The following is a 17947-nucleotide window of genomic DNA, read 5'->3' as shown; positions in this document are numbered from 1 at the left end:
GTCACAGCACTTCCTTTTGTCTTTTTATTTCTTTGAAATGTCTTTTAATTCTTCTTTTTTTTTTCTTAAAAAAACATGGTATGGGGACCACATGTACAAACCTCGATATTACATAATGAAATAATATATACACAGAAGCTATACAGGCAATTAATCACTCATGATGAAATAATAACGTGTTACACACACACGCACACACACTCTTCATCTCACCAGACGAAGGCTGCTCTTTCTCGGAGCATGCGTGCACCAAAGCGGTTCCACTCTCTCTGGTGGATCCACAGCTCCTGAGTGGTGTCCAAACATGCCAACACTGCTCCACCTTTCCACGCTGTTAGTCGGGGGTCCATGTCCTACAAGAGATGTCAAAGTTGTTTGTGCTGTGCTACACCATTTAACAAAGCGTATGCATTTTGTGCCATACTGCTGTCGTACTGTCATACACTGTCACTGAGTTAAAAACTTTGTACCTTTCAAAACAACAGCTGTCCTTAACATTGATGTGGACTTTTTAACAAACCAATAGAGCTGGTCCAAAATCACTTGGAATTAAGTCTTGTTACAATATTATTTTCCTTCTCTCATGTGAAATTATTGTTTCGGAGATACAAGGTTTTCTTCTGATGGTGACAACATACTAAGGATGGTCCCTGCACTCTCAGAAATAAAGGTACAAAACTGTCACTGGGGTGGTACCCTCAAGGGTACATCTCAGTACTTTTAGTCAGGGAACATAATTGTACCATAATCCATTGACATTATATTTTCTAATTTGTGTTGACTCTGCATACATACTGAAATCAGTGTTCTGTGATGATGATGGATTACATATGGTGGCGAAAAAGAAAAGTCTAGTAAGGAAGGAACATTGTCCTACTGTGCAAGCTATACATCCTTGGCTCTTTTTGCTGTTAACCTACAGGCCAACAGTTCAATGTTGATTTGGTTTGAATAACTGAACAGCCTAAGTTACGCACCTCTTTACTATGTTTGTGTGTTAGGAGGTTGAGGCTGCATTTTATTGTTTAAGAAATATTGCTAAAAGTTCAACCTTTTATATCCCAGAGAGATGCAGAAAAACTTCCATTTGTTACAAGCAGAGTTGATTACTGAAATGCTCTTTTTACTGGACTTCCCAAGAAAATAATACATCCACTACAACTCTAAACAAAATGCAGCAGCATGAATCCTAACGAAAACAAGAAAGAGAGCTCATATCATCCCTCTGTTTTGAAAGCACTGGCAGCCTCTATCTTTTAGGATTGATTTACAAGTTGTTTTACTACTTTTCAAAGCTGTAAATTACCTAGGACCTGTGTACCTCAAAGAATGTCTGTCTGTTTGTTTCAGCATGTGATCTTAGATCTGTAGTCAGTGGCCTTCTGCAAATATCTTCTGTAAAATACATGTACAGCCATCCATGTTTGAGACACCAGAGCCAGAATCCAATTCAGAGCCAGAGGACACTAACCTACCCAAGAATCAACCTCGTTCCTCTCTATGTCTGCAGCAGAACTATTATTTTTTCCTCCCATTTATGCAGGCAACAGGTATTACTGACTAGTATAACCTAACCAAATAAAGTTAGGCGGGGAGAACCACTGCTGCTAATGCGCTGTAGTTTTTGTACCGTTATAATGTTGGGCCAGGGGTCATGCTAAGTGTGTGTCGAGCCATTATTTCATGGCTGCCCAAAAATCCTGAATGCAAATATAATGAAAAACAGTTGAACTCCACAATTCAGTACTACATAGTTGACAGTCTTTTCACGTTTTCAGCAATCATTTTCTAACATGTTTGGAAACAAACTTCTGAATTTACACCACGTGTGTCAGTCTCCAGTCCTTGTGGGCCAAATCACTGCAGACTTCAGCATGCTGCCTTATTAAACACACCTGATTCAGCTCAGCTAATTAGCAAGGCCTTTATGAACTGAATTCAGTGTTAGATGAGGGTAAATGCTGATCTCTGCAGCACTCTGGCCCGGAAGGTCCCTAGTTTGACATGCCTGCTTTATACAGACTTTAAAAACACCAAGGTTATTTTTCCTTTTTACTTTATTGTCTGTTATTTTACTTAATTTTATTGTTATTTTATCTAGTGTGTTTTTGCTTTTACTTTTAAATCTTGCTATATCATTGTAAAGCACGTTGAGCTACCACATGTATGGAGTTTTTTACCATTAATATTATGAATAAAGCTGCATACAGCCAATAACAATGTTATGCTGACATTCAATATTATATTTCATTATATCTCTATTTTAGTTTTGCCAGACATAGCTGTGGGAGGGAATAGTACAGTAATGAAATTTATACTGATCAAATTAGGTTGGACAGTCAGAATGCACATCCCTAATGTATAGGTTTGTGACAGTGCCTTATGAAATAGATCATGTGCATTTATAAAATAGACTGTAACAGGTGTCTGATAAATTTTGAGTGTACAGAACCCAACCATTGCGAGTCTTTTAAAGTGGCCACTGACAGCTTTAAAAGCACTTTTAAAAACAACTGTTACACATAAATACTAGTATTATGTCTCATTCATCAAGAGTGCATAAGCAATAATTTGTACTTTCACCTGCAAGAGCTTGGATTTATAAATAGCTACTTACTTTAATTGGTCTGTCCCATGCACACAAATGCAGAATTAACTCAGAACAACTAAACAACCATGCAAAAAAACACTGCCTTTGTATGAGGTAATAAAAAAGTCAAAAGAGTAACATAAGAAAGTAGTCTTTTTATTTTTTCACTTGAAAAAACTATATTGGTCTGTTTGTCACCTACATCTGTGACAGACTGGGCAACTTCTCTGCTTGAATCTGCAAGATCTTGATCCCAATGAACTCGCCAACTATAGACCAATTTCCGATCTCCCTTTCATTGCTAAGATCTTAGAAAAACTGGTCTCGAATCAACTGTGCTCCTATCTACAAGAAAACTCTCTCCATGAGATGTTTCAGTCTGGCTTTAGACCCTTTCACGGTACTGAAACAGCATTAACTAGAGCAGTGGAAGATCTCTTTGTGTCTCTCGGTAGCGGCCATATTTGCATACTAGTCCTTCTAGGTCTCAGTGCAGCATTTGATACTATCGACCACAAGACCCTCCTTGATAGGCTGGAAAATCTGGTTGGTATTGAAGGACAGGCTTTGTCATGGTTCCAGTCTTATCTGACAGACCGTCATCAATTTGTCAGTGTTAACAATAAACATTCTGATCACATGCTAATACAATATGGTGTCCCCCAAGGATCTGTGCTCGGGCCGCTGCTTTTCTCTCTGTACATGCAACCTCTTGGTAACCTAATTCGCAGATTGTGCGTTAGTTTTCACTGCTATGTGGATGACTAGCAACTTTACATATCTGCTAAACCGAATGAGGCTCTAGATCTAAATAATCTTGAGAATGTGTTAAAAATATCAAAAGCTGGATGACCAACAATTTCCTTCTTCTTAATCCTAACAAAACTGAGGTCCTACTACTTGGACCCAAAGCAGAGAGATCTCAACTCTCCAATTTTGAACTAAATTTAGATGGCCATACGGTCATTCCAAGCACTACTGTAAAAAATCTAGGCGTCCTCTTCGATTCCAGTCTCTCTTTTGATACACGTTTGCAACTATGTTTGAACTGCATTCTTTCACTTGCGTAACATCGCTAAACTACGTAATATTCTAGGCATAAACGATACAGAAAAACTTGTACATGCATTTATAACCTCCAGGCTGGACTACTGTAACACCATTTTAGCTGGATGCTCCAATACGTTACTAAATAAGCTCCAACTGGTCCAGAGTGCAGCTGCTAGAGTCCTTACAAGGACCAAAAAAATTTGACCATATATCCCCAATCCTGTCGTCATTACACTGTCTACCTGTTAAATTTCGTGTAAAGTTCTCTTAACATATAAATTGTTAAATGGCCTGGCACCGCAGTATCTTAGTGAATTAATTCAGCCATACGTACCCACACGTACGCTCCGCTCACAGAACAACGACCTACTGACAGTTCCTAGAATTAGAAAAACCACAGCAGCTGGTTGAGCATTTTCCTACGTAGCCCCTAAATTATGGAATTATCTCCCGACCTCTGCCCGGTCTCAGACACACACTCTACATTCAAAACTACTAGACTCAAAATTTATCTGTTTGCACAAGCATTTTGCTAATATCAGTTGCTGCACTATTAACTCACTAATATCTCTCCATAAATGGACCTGTCCTGTTAATCAAATTCTCTCTCTCGTTCTCCCTCCCTTTATTTGAGCCCTGAGCGACGTCTGCCTGAGTCGCCACATGTGAGCCACCAGAGCTGCTAGAGTCACCAGAGCTCCATCTCTGTTGGCTTACCTGCACCTCACCTGCATGAACTGACCCTCCTGCTGCTGCTGCTGCATAAACTCAAACGGTTTAATTAACCATTGCTCCACCTGTTTTCCCGTTTTGTATTCTAATAATTTATACTAACGCTGTTTGCTCTCCGGTGTCGACCAGAGGAGGATGGGTTCCCCTTTTGAGTCTTGGTTCCTCTCAAGGTTTCTTCCTCTTGCTCTTAGGGAGTTTTTCCTTGCCACTGTCTCCATTGGTGATGCTCATGGGGACGTGGACCCGGATTTTTGTGTAAAGCTGCTTTGTGACAACACCTGTTGTAAAAAGCGCTATATAAATAAACTTCGACTTGACTTGACTTGACTTGATCGGCTTGTAGTTCACCTTTACTATCTAATGCATGTTGTATACATTTAGAAATAAAACCAAGATTAAACTGAGATTTCAGAGGTGAGGGAACTTATTTCATGAGTGCTAACAACATGTAAACAATGTTGTTAGTTTTTTGTATTATGTGGAATTTTCAGCATTGAGATCATAGAAATTTAACTACAAATGAATGGTAAGTCCTCCCTGTTTCTTGTTTGATGGTTGCCTGTGAACTAAAAATAATACATTTCACAGAAAATTCATGAAGATATGTTTCATCTACCTTATTTTTACACTATGCAATCTAGCATACTTACCAATAGTGTAGTTTACTTTCAATGCAACATTGAAACGTTGCATTGAAATGCAACGTTTTTCATACAACAAATGAAAAACAAAAAAACAATAGCAATAATTTCAGCTTCTTACTAAATGTGTTGTTGTAACATGTTATGACAACAGGAAAGACAGTTAACTATCATTGATAAAGGTGTGGAAATGGCGGACAGCTTTTGCTTACTCAGTTCAATTATTAAAAACAGGATCAAGCACTCAAGAAATATGACAGACTGGCGCTCGGCAGAACAAGGACGAAGGAGCTTGAAAAAAATCTCTTTAAATGCAACGATTTGTTTCTTCAAACAAAGATCAGAATATTCAAGGCTATAGTCTTCTCTGTGTTTTTATGGATGTGAAAACTGGACAATAAATAAGCAAAACATGAAAAATGTATATGCCTTTGAACTTTGGCGTTGGTGAAGACTTTTGAGAGTATCTTAAACAGCAAAGAAAACAAATAAATTTATCACTGAACAAATTAAGCCTCACCCCTCACACAAAACTCACATAACCAAACTGAATCTTACTTTGGACACATTCTGAGAGAAAAAAATTCACTGGAAAAGACCATTATGCTTGGAAGAGTTAAAAGGTAAAAGAGGAAGAGAATGACCAACAACGAGATGGATGGATAAAATAAGAGGAATCAAGAACCAGCCATTCAGAATATTCTGGAGAAACACTATGCAAATGTATGCGCATACGCACGTTTTATAAATTCGGCAGTAATTTTGTGTGAGATGTTTGTCTGCACACCAAGTCAGATCATTAGTATGCAAACAGTGAATCAGACTCACTATCTCTTAAAAGGTACAACCCATACAGATACCTTTGGTCGTGTGATGACCTCCACGTTCTCTACCAGACGACGAAAAGATGGAGGCATCTTGTTGAGAATGCGATGCTGAAGGAATTCCTGTGCCCCGTGAAACAGGAGCCCACCGCCCACTACCAGGATAGAGCTGTACATCTTCCGCTTAGTCTCATCCGATGCTGTCAGAGACATCCACAAGACCAAAATGAGCAGGGTTTGTAGAGTTAACAAACATTTTTAGTTTGTGAATAATAACACTATTCAATCTTGTGTTTCGTTACTGCCTGACAGACAGACAAATAGCTAAGCTATGCAAGTGATCCTAAGGATTTGAGGTTTCTTTGGCCCCGATTCAGTATTTTTCAATATTGACAATCTGCTGATACCAAGGTCCAATATGATATTTTGATCTTTGTAGATACTGCAGGAGCACAGTGCACATTTCAGATTAACTATTACTAGAATCTAATTTAATTTAGGTAAGATAGGCAGGTAGGCATCCAATTACTTTGAAATGCTACAGTAAAATAAACTGTTTTTACTATGGGCATAATAAAACACTAAGCCCTATTTGCACTGTACTAAATTTTTAATGTCTCCACGATGATAAAACACCATACAACATGATCACCGCAGGATGAGCATGTTTCTAGTGGGTTGTATTTTCCACAAACCCAAATGGTTAATTGTAGAACAAGAAAAGCTGATGAAACTCTGCATATTGTGAACATACAGTAATGCTATTTATCTGCAGCTGCCATGAGATATGCCCCTTTAATCAGCATGCAGAATCTTGCCCTTCTGATTGAATTTATTTTCTTTCTCTGGGTCGCAAATTAATTGATAATTATATGCCAATAACTAATTAAATACTCATTAATTATATACTAACTGCTCCTTAAGCATTAGTTACTTAGTAGTTAGTAACTGAGTACACTTTAATTTGTCTCTAGTTCACTGCTTATTTACTCATTAACTTTGTACTAACTTACTGCACTGCTAATGAACTGAGTGTGTTTACTAATATAAATAAGTAACACGAGAACTAATAAGTACTTGTGTTAATCCTGTTACTTATCTGTTAATTAATCTACTGATTTAATGTAATTAATTGATTGCTAATTTGTGTCCCTCCCAGTAAAGGGGTTATTCACGCTACTAATTATGTTACAAACTCTTGATTAAGACTTGACTAGTTACTAATATCTTAATTTCTTTCTGCTTGTTTTTGTGTCCCCTGAAGTAAAGAGGAAAATATACGTACATTATCAATTAACATTTGGTCTGTTAAGTCATTCATTCTTGCACATCTCTAGTTATTTAAGGATCCAAGATTGGGTTTTCAGAACCCTTTCGGCACCTTAAAATTTAAAGTAATAAGGTAATTCCTATGTTAACAAAGGTCCTTAAATGAGCAGGCTGTGCTTTAGGCCTAACTTGTACCTACTGTAATTCACAGTAAATGTATACAGGCTGCTCATAATCATGAGTTTGCACCTTTGAGAGGAGAGTAGAGATCCCCCCCCCTTAATTTAATTTGCAATCCTTCATGTAAAGTGACAGGGATACTCTTGCTAAGACATTAAATATAAAAGACCAATAGCGATACTTATTCTATTGCTTGACTTTGAATACGTGGTTACTCAAGTGTTACTAAAGTGCTACTAAAACGGAGTCGTTTTGATTTTCCCCTTACTGTTCTGATTTATTTACATTTATCCTTCAGACTGCATCAAGACATCTCTGACAATAACCATAAATCATTTCTAAATATAGGATGTTGTTTTTACCACAACAGTCGATGCTGTGTAGAATAGCCTTATCCAGCCCAAGTGCTTTGCCCTCAAACTGGGTCATTGCTGACTTTCTGGACAAGAGGACGGACGGGGTCTCTTCTGGATCTGTCCCCCCAACAAGACAATCAGCCTGGGAATGTCCAAGCTCTTCTTGTCCATGGCTTCCTCTTTCCGCCTGGTCACCTCCCTGACTACTGGATTCACCCTCAAAGCCAGGGAGCTTAGGGAGACCCTTTCTTTCCATGGCTTTGGATGTCTGAAGGGGGAGTTTAGAAAAAGAAAAAGAAAGATTATTTCGTCTTCTTCCTTTTTGCTGTAGCAACATACTGAGTATGCCAATAAAGCTCAGTGTACTAGATCTTATCTAAATGCTTCAAGAAGCAGATAATGACTTCATGATACCTGGTCCTATTCTCTATAGTGCTGCAAATAATGATTATTTCTATAACTGATTAACTTTTTAAACTAACTATTAGATTAAATGACTACCGAAATGAATCTATATATCATGCCTCCTTAGGTTTTGCTTTTTAAAGTATCTGTGTGACAAGTGTTTTCCAGATCCATGCCAAAAGATGAGACAGAATTTTTGATCAGCCATGAAAGTTTCTCTCTAATGTATGTTCTCACATTATAGAACCATGAGAATGTACTCCACCTATGAATAGTGTAGAGCCTGTGTCTCAAAGAAGGAAACATAGAAAGACTACTGCAGCTGTCTAAAGCAGATATGGGGAACTGAGGGCTGGAGTCCTTTGCCATCAGACATGAAAACTCATTAGCAGTGAAAAAAAGGTGACGAAAAAGGTGAAGCTCAGAAGCAAGTTCCCATGTAGCTGGAGTGTGGCTGTATTGTGAGAAACATTTAGTGATTTAACAGGAAATTCATTTTACATGAATGGTTAGAGGCCATTCTAAAAACCTTACCCATTATTTGTGTTCTACGGTCTCCATAAGGCGCACTGTGCTTGGACCCGATGATTGGCACTTGTGATGTAATTTGTACACGATCTTATAGCAGTAAGATCGTGTACAATCCACAGAATTCCACAGAAATCAACGTGTCCTTAGTTAGCAATTTCAAACGAAAGGTAAATGGAAAGTGACTGTCTTGGCTGCTAACAAAGATAATTAACAGCCTTTTTTCACATGCTCTTTGAAAGCTATCAGAGACAGAAATCTGAATATATGAAAATGAAACCAACTTCACCACTCATGAAATCCTCTTTTTAGGTTTTGTTAATGTTGTCTTAGTTCTGATCAGCCTAAAAAATTAAATACTAAATATGTGGGTTAGCTGAGTAATAAGCATGGTGCTATGCTGTGTTAAGCAGATTCTCTCTCAGAATTCTCTGCTGGCAGCAGACACCCCCCCACCTCACCCCTTTAAAAATTAAAAAAATATTCAACATAAAGCATGGCAAGCGGCGAATTCTGTGACAAGTTTGCATGTACTGCTATAGTGAAATGTGTGAGAACAGACTAAAAATCACCCTACAACTTTGGTAAACCATCAGTTTGTTTACATACGAACATGGAAGCTATGAATACAATATAATAGCAGAATATTTGGTGATCCTTGTAACTGTGATGATGAGAATAAAATTGAACTATGACACTTTTGTTGGGGCACCACATAAACCAAACAGGTGCAATTCTACTCCAAAATGCCTCTGGACAAAATCAGATGGACAAAATGAGAGACAGCGATTAATCTCTTTGATTACGTAAGTTAAATGACATCACATTATGTATGAATGTTGTAATTATACACATGAAGTGAGCTGCATTTCTGTCTTATACTGTCAGTTACTCAGTTGGAAGATATGACTGAATATGGGCACGACAGTAAGTTAAATTGTACAACCTGGTCTTGTTTGCTCTGAGTGCTCAGTAGGTAGTGTTCATCATGTGGATCCTCAGGGTCTCCTTGGGAGCGATGCTGCAGAGTGGTCATCTTCTGCCCCACAATTCCAAACGCAGCAGGGTAGAACAGAGCCATGGGAGCCTAAGCAGAAGGTCAAACAATCAAAGAAAGTCTCCCTCACTCTCACACACACACACACACGCGCACACACACACACACACACACACACACACACACACACACACTCCAGGACAAGACTAAAGACAACAGAAAAAGAATATGTTGCCACACAACAGAATGTTCCTGTTTTACATTTTCTTTCATTTCAGATTCACGAGAAACACTGTTTGGGTGAGAGAGAATGCTGTAAGTGGGAGTTCAATGGAAATGTTGGTGCAGTCTTTGAAGAGGCTGGATAATATGAATCAACTTGGAGCTGTCGTAGAGAATGGTAGAGTGGAGTTTAATGAAATACTAATTTGCTCGGTAGCATTTTTCACTCATTACAGATCAGGAGATGAACTGAAGATCACTAGATAAAAAATTAGCATTACAACTTGCACGCTACCAACAGAAATATTGTGGGAAAACATTTCACAATCTCCACTGCTCTAAAGCTGGTCACTCACCATACAATCCATTTGAAAACATGCAAGCGTATGGCACAACTATCGATTTCTAAATCGTACCAACATGAATAAATGATAAATCATTGCAATGATGTGTTTTAAATGTCTAAATAATGTAGCGATACAGATAAGCTTTTGGTACGATTATGTTTGTGTTTGTGAGTGAAAATAAAAAGACAGGCTGCTGCAACCCTCAACCCTGCCTCCAGCGTCCTTCCTGTACTGGGAGTTGCACACGGCAGGCTACAGATAAGCCCAAAAACGGCAAACCACACATGGTCCCATCTCCAAGATAAATGAAACATGAACTTTAAATGAATTCTTATGAACTAAACAAAAGCGCATTTTACATCTGAAAACATTTACAACCTTGGAAAAAAAACAGGAGGAGTGGTTGCGGGAGAGAACGACAAAAAATGGTTTTACATTATTATGTATATTTTATATATATATATAAATTAATAATAATTATTGCCATTGCTACTATTATTGCTGTTACTACGACTGTTATAATTATAATAACTGTTATTAATTTTATCAAGACTCCAGACTCTTGCTGTCTCGTCATCCTGGGGGCAATGTTTAAACTGTTTTTGGACAATTAACGGAGATGCAAAAACTAAACACTTGTCTGTAAAACTTAACTATACATCAAAGCATTAGCATCAAGCTAACATATTTTGATACAGAGCGTTTGATACACATACTCTCATGTACAATCATAAATGTATTTATGGACCATAGGAATGTTTTTGTACATTGTGTGTCTTTATATGTGCATGTGTGCTGAGCATGTATTCAGTGTATTGCTATTTGACATTTATCATTTTTAGGAATCCATCATATGTTACCACAAATATACTAAGGAAAAAGTAATATAAACAAAGCAGTTTTATATTTTAGATGGTCAGTTTTCACTTTGGCTGATGGCTGACAATATTTTTCGGGACAGTTCTGGGAGGGTTCTGAAAAAGTTCGGCTGGAACCTTGTTTTATTATTATTTTGCTCAATATTTTAATTATCATGATATTGTGATAACATATCATTTGAGCTCATGTCGCCAATCCTTAGCTGAAATAAAAAAAAAATTCCACAAAAAATTCACCCTTCAGCATTAGAGTGTGACAATGAGCCCACTTACACCTTGCACTCACTTGTGTTTCATGTCCGGAAAAAATGTCAGCACAAACGTAATTTCCATTACGTTCCATTTTGTTAACTCTTTTCCCAGTTATGATATGAGTCACCAAGCTTGGCTTCGACACTTATCAGCCTGGAGTGCATGAAGCTTCTTGGTTTGCGGCTCCCAAACAGGTTACTTTATTGACCAGTTATCCATATACAATTACATTGTAAATGATTTATGGAGCTTAAATAACTGAGGAAGTGCATACCTGTAACTTCTCATCACCTAACCGTAACTGATACAGAAGCACTGGGGATTCTGGGAAACGGGTGCGAAACTCATGGTCTTGCATTCCACAGATGTCCTGAAAAGAAAAACAACTTTAAGAAGCCCCTAAAGGTATATGCGGCAGATACTGAAACAGGATATGGCATGTCGATGTTGCTGTACCTGGTCAAGATGACAAAAGGTCTCTTTAAGCTGTTGCAGTAACATGCAATCCAGCCGATTAGTCAGCTGGCACTCTCTGTAAGGGAAGCCAGCTCGTTGCATCAGCCAAAAAAAACAGCGTGTCACATCAGAGCCTCCATATGCAAGACACAACCTGAAGACAGTAAAACACATTCATGTGTTATTTGACCAGGAATCTTATACCTTTTGCATTCGACTGCACAAGTCTCATACACGCAGTTCTTGGGTTCTTCTCTCATGGTCAATACAACCAATGTGTTGAGTCACATAAGCCAGGTTTCCATCCAGCTATTAAATTAAATTTAAGCAAATAACTGAAATGTCATAAAATATGTTAAATGAATTAAGTCACTGAGGTTCCATTAGCTCTGTACAAGGGAATAAATCTCTCTACATTTATGTTTACAGAGAAATCTTTTATGCTGAGCAGCTTCTACTTGCTGTTTTGTTTAATTTTATGGATATACAGTGCTGTGCAAAAGTCTCAGACACCTAAGTATATTTTTTAAAAACACTGAACTCAGCATTTTTGTAGCACATATCATCGCAACAGATGAAAATAAACATGAAAGTAGTTGATGTCTTGTTAGCTAGTTTAAAGAACAAAGTTTGGTTCCAGATGTTTCCTGGACACCCCCAACCATTACATAGATTTGTTAAATTCCAAAACAGGTATTGGATGATAATTACGATTGATACCGGGCTGTGACACTGTGCATCATGAAAATGTCTTTACCATATTGCCCCCCTTTGGTACCATGAAAAAATGTTGTTCTATATGTTGTTATTTGAATGGGAGGAACAAGTCACAACATACCAATTTTAAACCTTTAAAGAATTTACAAAATTTTAAATCTGTTACTATATACATTTTTTAAACTGGTATATGGTGTATCTGATCTATCTCCTATGCTCCAATGTGGTTTAAAGCTTGAAAACTTGTCCAACCTGCTGAGACTGTTCATGTTAGGTTCGGACATCATTATATATGTGTTGGCCGAGGGTCGATTTCAAATTTCATGTTCAGGTAAATAAATAGCGAATCAATTCAAAAGGTACAGATTAGGGCAGCAAAAAAGATGTTTATGACTTGCTCATGAAGTAGTTTTATTTTCAGTGTTCAATATATCACATAAAAAAGTGAGTGCGTTTAATAATCCTTTAAGCAAATTGCTTTTAATAATCCTAACACAATCGGACTTCTGCAGTTACCCGATTATATAAATTGTCATGTAAACAGCATACTCTGATTTCTGAGATCAGAGTAAGGTTGAAAAATCTGATTAAGAAACCTGATAAAGAGAACTGGACTTCAGCTGAGTAATCAGAATTCTCAGCACATGTAAACTTTTACTCTGATTTCTTTCGGATTTCTCAGTCTGCGAATGTGTGAAACAGATGGCGGTACCGGAAAGAGGCAAGCAGCGTTTAACACAGCACCCATGAGATGGCAATAACCAACTACATGCTTGACAAAACGAAGGATTTATACATTCTTTATTTTCTAGATGATGCATGTTCATATTTTCAGGTTAAGTGGCGTGATGGTTTTTAAAAAAGCTGCGGCAGGAAGTTTGAGTTTTATATTATGTTTACATCAAGTCTTATTCTGAGTATATTGGCAGGTTGCAAAGAAAAAATCTGATTACTGCATGACTCATATAGACGTGGAGTTTCCCTATTATCTGATTACTAAAATGCACGTAAACGCTTTGATTGGATTACTGTCAAAATCTGATTTTCTGCAGTTATCGGATTATTAAGTGCATTTAAACACACTCAACGTGTTCTATCTAAAGAAACAGAGTTGTATGATTAAACAGGTGAAGGCCATCATCTTGCTATAAAAGCACTGAACAGTGTGAGAACGTTGCAGAACGGAAAGTTTATCCAGACTAAAATATTTGATGTCTGAAAACACTGTTTGACAAATAAATTAAATTAAGCAGCATTTACACATCATTTTAAACAGCTTTTTATTTTATCGTATTTTTAAACATTATGTTTATGTTATTTTGTCAGTGATCTAATGACTGCTACTACTGTTGAGATGCAATAATTTAACCGGTGCTATCCGGACAAGTTTTGGTTGATGTCGGGCCAGTTCAAGGTTGTTTCGGACATAACTTTTTGGGACTTGGGTCAGTTTTGGATTCAAAACTTGATGATGGGTTAGGTAAGGGTCAGGTTGGGTTCTGTGTGGTGCTGTGTGGGTCAGTTTCTTCCTATTTTATTAAAGAATTTTCAATCTTTTAAGCCCAGCATATTTTTTGAACTAATATTCTGTGATACTGTTATGTTGCCTTTTACAGACAATGAGGTAAGAAATAAAATCTTTATCCTCAAAAGTTCTGTATTGTTTTCACCCTCCCATCTCTTTTTACCCAAATTAGAAGAAAGTGCGCGCTTTTCTTTCTATCACTTACCTGGAGTTGCGGTGGGAGACGCCATCTTCCACACAGCACACGCTGGTCTTCTGATCCCCCACGTCTACCACACACGCGCTACTCAGCCCACTACCAAACGTAGCACACACCGACTCCTGGTGTACCACAATCGCTAACACCACAAACACACAATAGCCAGTGTAAAGAAATGTACATTTATAATAACAAATTGTGAAACCGGGTCACTGGAGTCATGAGTGCTTTCATTACAAATTCTTTTATCAGCATAAAATTTTGAAAAGAATTTATAAAATATGAAATTCTGTTGTTTATTTCCAGGTTTATCCCAGGTTTTTGGTCCCCACTGTACCTCCTACTCAACTGATAACCTAATCATCACCAGGGATGGTAAAACTGCGGTCTTGGAGGGCCGCACAGTTTAGTGATTTTCCTACTGAAACACACCTGGTTTAACTCTTCAGTTATTTACTACGTTTGGTTGGAGTGTTAAGATCATGAAAATCACCTAACTGTGCAGGACCCCGGCCCTCCAGGACTGCAGTTCACCACACCTGGCCTAGACTTAAAAGAATACCCAATGGTGAACCATTGACACTGACACTTCAATTCTGTCTAAGACTAGGTTTAATCCATGTTTAAGAAACTGGTCATTAGAGTCTATAGCTGTGACAAATGGCTTTCCTTACCTGAGAAACCCATCTTGACAAGGAGCATGTTCACCACTTCTTTCACATGCTGTCTATTATAGATATCTGGGACCAAAAGGATGCATCTATAATACTGAAAGCCAAGCAGAGCAGCATATTCAAATCACACATCCAATCACATCTCATTCATATTGAAAACCAATAGTAGTACTTCTCACTCAGAACATACCTTCAGGTCTTTCAGAGGAATCTCTAAAAGCTTCTGAATGGCATGAGACCAGATAGTCTCCAGGTCCGCTAGCACAGCACTCAATGAGCCTCCGGGCCCACTGTGGGCATTCAGCTGACCCCGGCAGATAGGCCAGTGAATGCTGTAGCAGTCTGTGGGGTTCACATGTAAAGCCTGGACATGGAGGTAGGGATACAGAGACAAGAGAATCAAATGAATACATTGAACATGTATTAAATACATTCCAAATGTAAGGTCAATACTACGAAACTACAAGAGTTGTAGTTAACCAACCATGTCCCCTTCTCACCTCGTCTCCAACCAAGTACTCTGGCTGATGAGTGGTATTTGTCCATTTGAATCGTGAGTTTGGGTCCAGAACTGCTGGTCTGATCTGCCTGTTGTACACTCGAGCCTGTCAACACATGTAGCCACAATCACCATCAACAATGCACAGCTGCAAACAAGTGTCTGAGGACAGATCGTACTTGTTCAGCAGAGACTGGAGTTCTTCTGGCCCCATTGGACATCTTCTTGGACCAAATCGCCTGGTCTACCATTTTGAGGCCATTCTGCCGCTGCTCACCGCTTTCTGGTCTCTAGAGGAGAGTTAGGAAAATGTATATTACATAAAATATGGCTGTTATATTGGGAAACAGGCAAACAGCTAAAAACAAAAGGATGCATCAAAATAAAAAGAGCAAAACTATAGACATGTAACCTCACAACAATTTCACCACAGTTCAATTAAATTATTTTGGTGAATTAAAGACATTTGCTCCTTATTGTTCTTTGTAAACTATAACCATGACCTTAGGAAACCTTTTATAGATCTCCTTCATTTATCACACTAAGGTTTGATGTTTCATAGAAAAAGCTAAGGGGACATACAGCTGTGGGAACATGGACAGGCAGGCAGCTGATATGACACTAAACTTACGTTTAGTCCTTCTCTTATGAGTCGAGGGTCTTCATAGCGAGACTGAGAGGGTAGTTTGTGTCTTCGGGCGATGACGTGCGGAACAGTAACTGGCAGAGTATCTGTAGCTCGGCCAATGCGGAGACTCTGCGATCCAGAGTGGATGACCACAACGAAGTTAGTTTGAATTTGCTGTGGCAAAGAGGTAGTGAGAAATCTTGCTTTAGAGCAACATACTGGGGATAACATGTCATGAAAATCACATTATTTTCAGGATATTTTATTAATCCATGAAGGCAGTATCACCCAGGTACAGCTATAAAAATGATTTTCTCCACACCATTAAAATTATACCCAGGTAAATAAAATTAATTTATCGGTAATGCACTCATATCAGAATTTTCCTTGCCTTTCTATTTTTCAAACAAAAGAGTTTTACGTAGCATGTACACACCGTTCATGTTTCACAACATACCATTCACCCCAGTCCATACAGTCCACACATGGAAACTAAACTACAGGCAGTTTATAAGTTGATTTGTGGTGTCACACCATTTGTGTGTGTGTGTGTGTGTGTGTGTGTATATATATATATATATATATATATATATATATATACACACACACACACACACACACAATATATATATATATATATATATGTTATGTATATTTTATATATATATATATATATAAAATCATTTGAGATATGGCGAAACAATATATATCCACCTATCCACACTGAGGTTCTAAAGAGTGTTTTTGCCCAAATTGCTTTATGAGGCACAACACAGGCAGCCAGTCAGTACAGAGCTCATTTACATGTATCAGTTTTAAAGGCACAGTAACAAATCAGCCTTTTTATGTCTAAGGGATACAGAGATGTGTGGAAAGTAGTTATGCAAAAATTTATTACATCTGTTTCTAGTAAAAGTTTCACAACATACCAGTCACTCACCAGTCCATACAGTCCACATACGGACACTAAACTGCAAAAACAGCCAGAAGTCACTGTTTATTTAGAGCTAACAGCTTACTATTCAGTCGATACACTAAGTTAATGGTTCTTGCGACTGCCAAACAGCTCAACTGAAAATGTCACCATATTGTTGGCAAAACCATCTGGCGTAACAGCAGCCATTTATAAGATATATAATTAAGCTTAATGTATTATATATATATTTGGGAGGAGGACTCCTGCAGTGTCTACAGCCGTTAGGTTAGCTAAACTCACTCACCTCCTGCAAAGGCTCTGGGATGGCAGGAGGAACAATTGGTCTCTTTACTCCGCGTTGCTCTTTTTCTTTGTCCTTTTCGCGCTCTTTATCTTTTTCTTTTTCATTCTCATGTTCTCTCTCCGCTTGTGTCATTATCCGACGCCTAAATGACGGGCACAGGAGAAGTGTTTTCGAATCAGGGACCAAAAAATGTTACCAGAGTGCTAACTGTACTTCTTCTTCTCCTGTGAGCGTGAGGCAAGCAGAGAGCGCACAGCGCCACTCATCGGATGGTGTTTGAAGTACACATGAAAGTGTAGGAGCCGGTGTACTGCTTTATAACGACTCTGACTGAGTCCTGCTGAGTATCAACCACCATAAAAACGAAATGAAATCCTTCATCTCAAACCCTACCGACTTATATACATTTGATATACATACATATATAATTTCTGACCATGAGACGTTAAACTGGATAAATATACATAAACCTGCATAAATAGGGGTGCTCTAAAACTTTTGATCGGTGGTGTATGAGGGGAAAACCCAAAAAAAACGTTAATAAACTACATAGTTGTTCAAAATATTAAGAGACTATAGTATATTTTGTGTGGTTTTTAAAAAGCATTCTGCCGTTTCCAGTCCACATTCCCCCCAAATTTCTGTGAAGGCCACTGCTACCCCAGCTGCCCCCAGACCCACCACTGCTTTTGAATACATTTTTAATTAAATATATTTATTTTTATGACACATTTTTTCCAGAGGAAAAATTGGGGCCA

The 17947-nt window shown here is 38.1% G+C and overlaps 1 protein-coding gene across 1 annotated transcript; it reads right to left on the bottom strand.

The window, feature by feature from the left end:
- Nucleotides 1-16: 16 nt before the first annotated feature.
- On the bottom strand, nucleotides 17-17425 carry actr8 (actin related protein 8). The gene is made up of 13 exons (XM_036578690.1): nucleotides 17190-17425; nucleotides 15973-16143; nucleotides 15521-15631; nucleotides 15343-15447; nucleotides 15033-15206; nucleotides 14843-14936; nucleotides 14175-14307; nucleotides 11728-11881; nucleotides 11546-11641; nucleotides 9522-9662; nucleotides 7649-7910; nucleotides 5874-6037; nucleotides 17-353 (listed from the first exon to the last, which is right to left on the bottom strand). Exons 1-13 carry the CDS (start codon nucleotides 17319-17321, stop codon nucleotides 210-212), a joined length of 1881 nt encoding a protein of 626 aa, XP_036434583.1. The 5' UTR covers nucleotides 17322-17425; the 3' UTR covers nucleotides 17-209.
- Between the last annotated feature and the right edge of the window lie 522 nt (nucleotides 17426-17947).

This window comes from Colossoma macropomum, unplaced genomic scaffold (assembly GCF_904425465.1).
Source record: "Colossoma macropomum unplaced genomic scaffold, Colossoma_macropomum, whole genome shotgun sequence".
NCBI lineage: Eukaryota > Metazoa > Chordata > Actinopteri > Characiformes > Serrasalmidae > Colossoma > Colossoma macropomum.
The sequence above is the reverse complement of the archived record's forward strand: the minus strand, read 5'-3'. Positions and strand labels throughout refer to the sequence as shown.

Excerpts from the sequence above, each read along its gene's own strand:
- actr8 (XM_036578690.1), bottom strand. The coding sequence starts at position 17,321 with ATGACACAAGCGGAGAGAGAACATGAGAATGAAAAAGAAAAAGATAAA. Across the intron at positions 16,144-17,189 it reads TCCCAGAGCCTTTGCAGGAG|CAAATTCAAACTAACTTCGT; the intron begins GTGAGTGAGTTT and ends TCTTTGCCACAG. Across the intron at positions 7,911-9,521 it reads CTCAGAGCAAACAAGACCAG|ACATCCAAAGCCATGGAAAG; the intron begins GTTGTACAATTT and ends CTCCCCCTTCAG.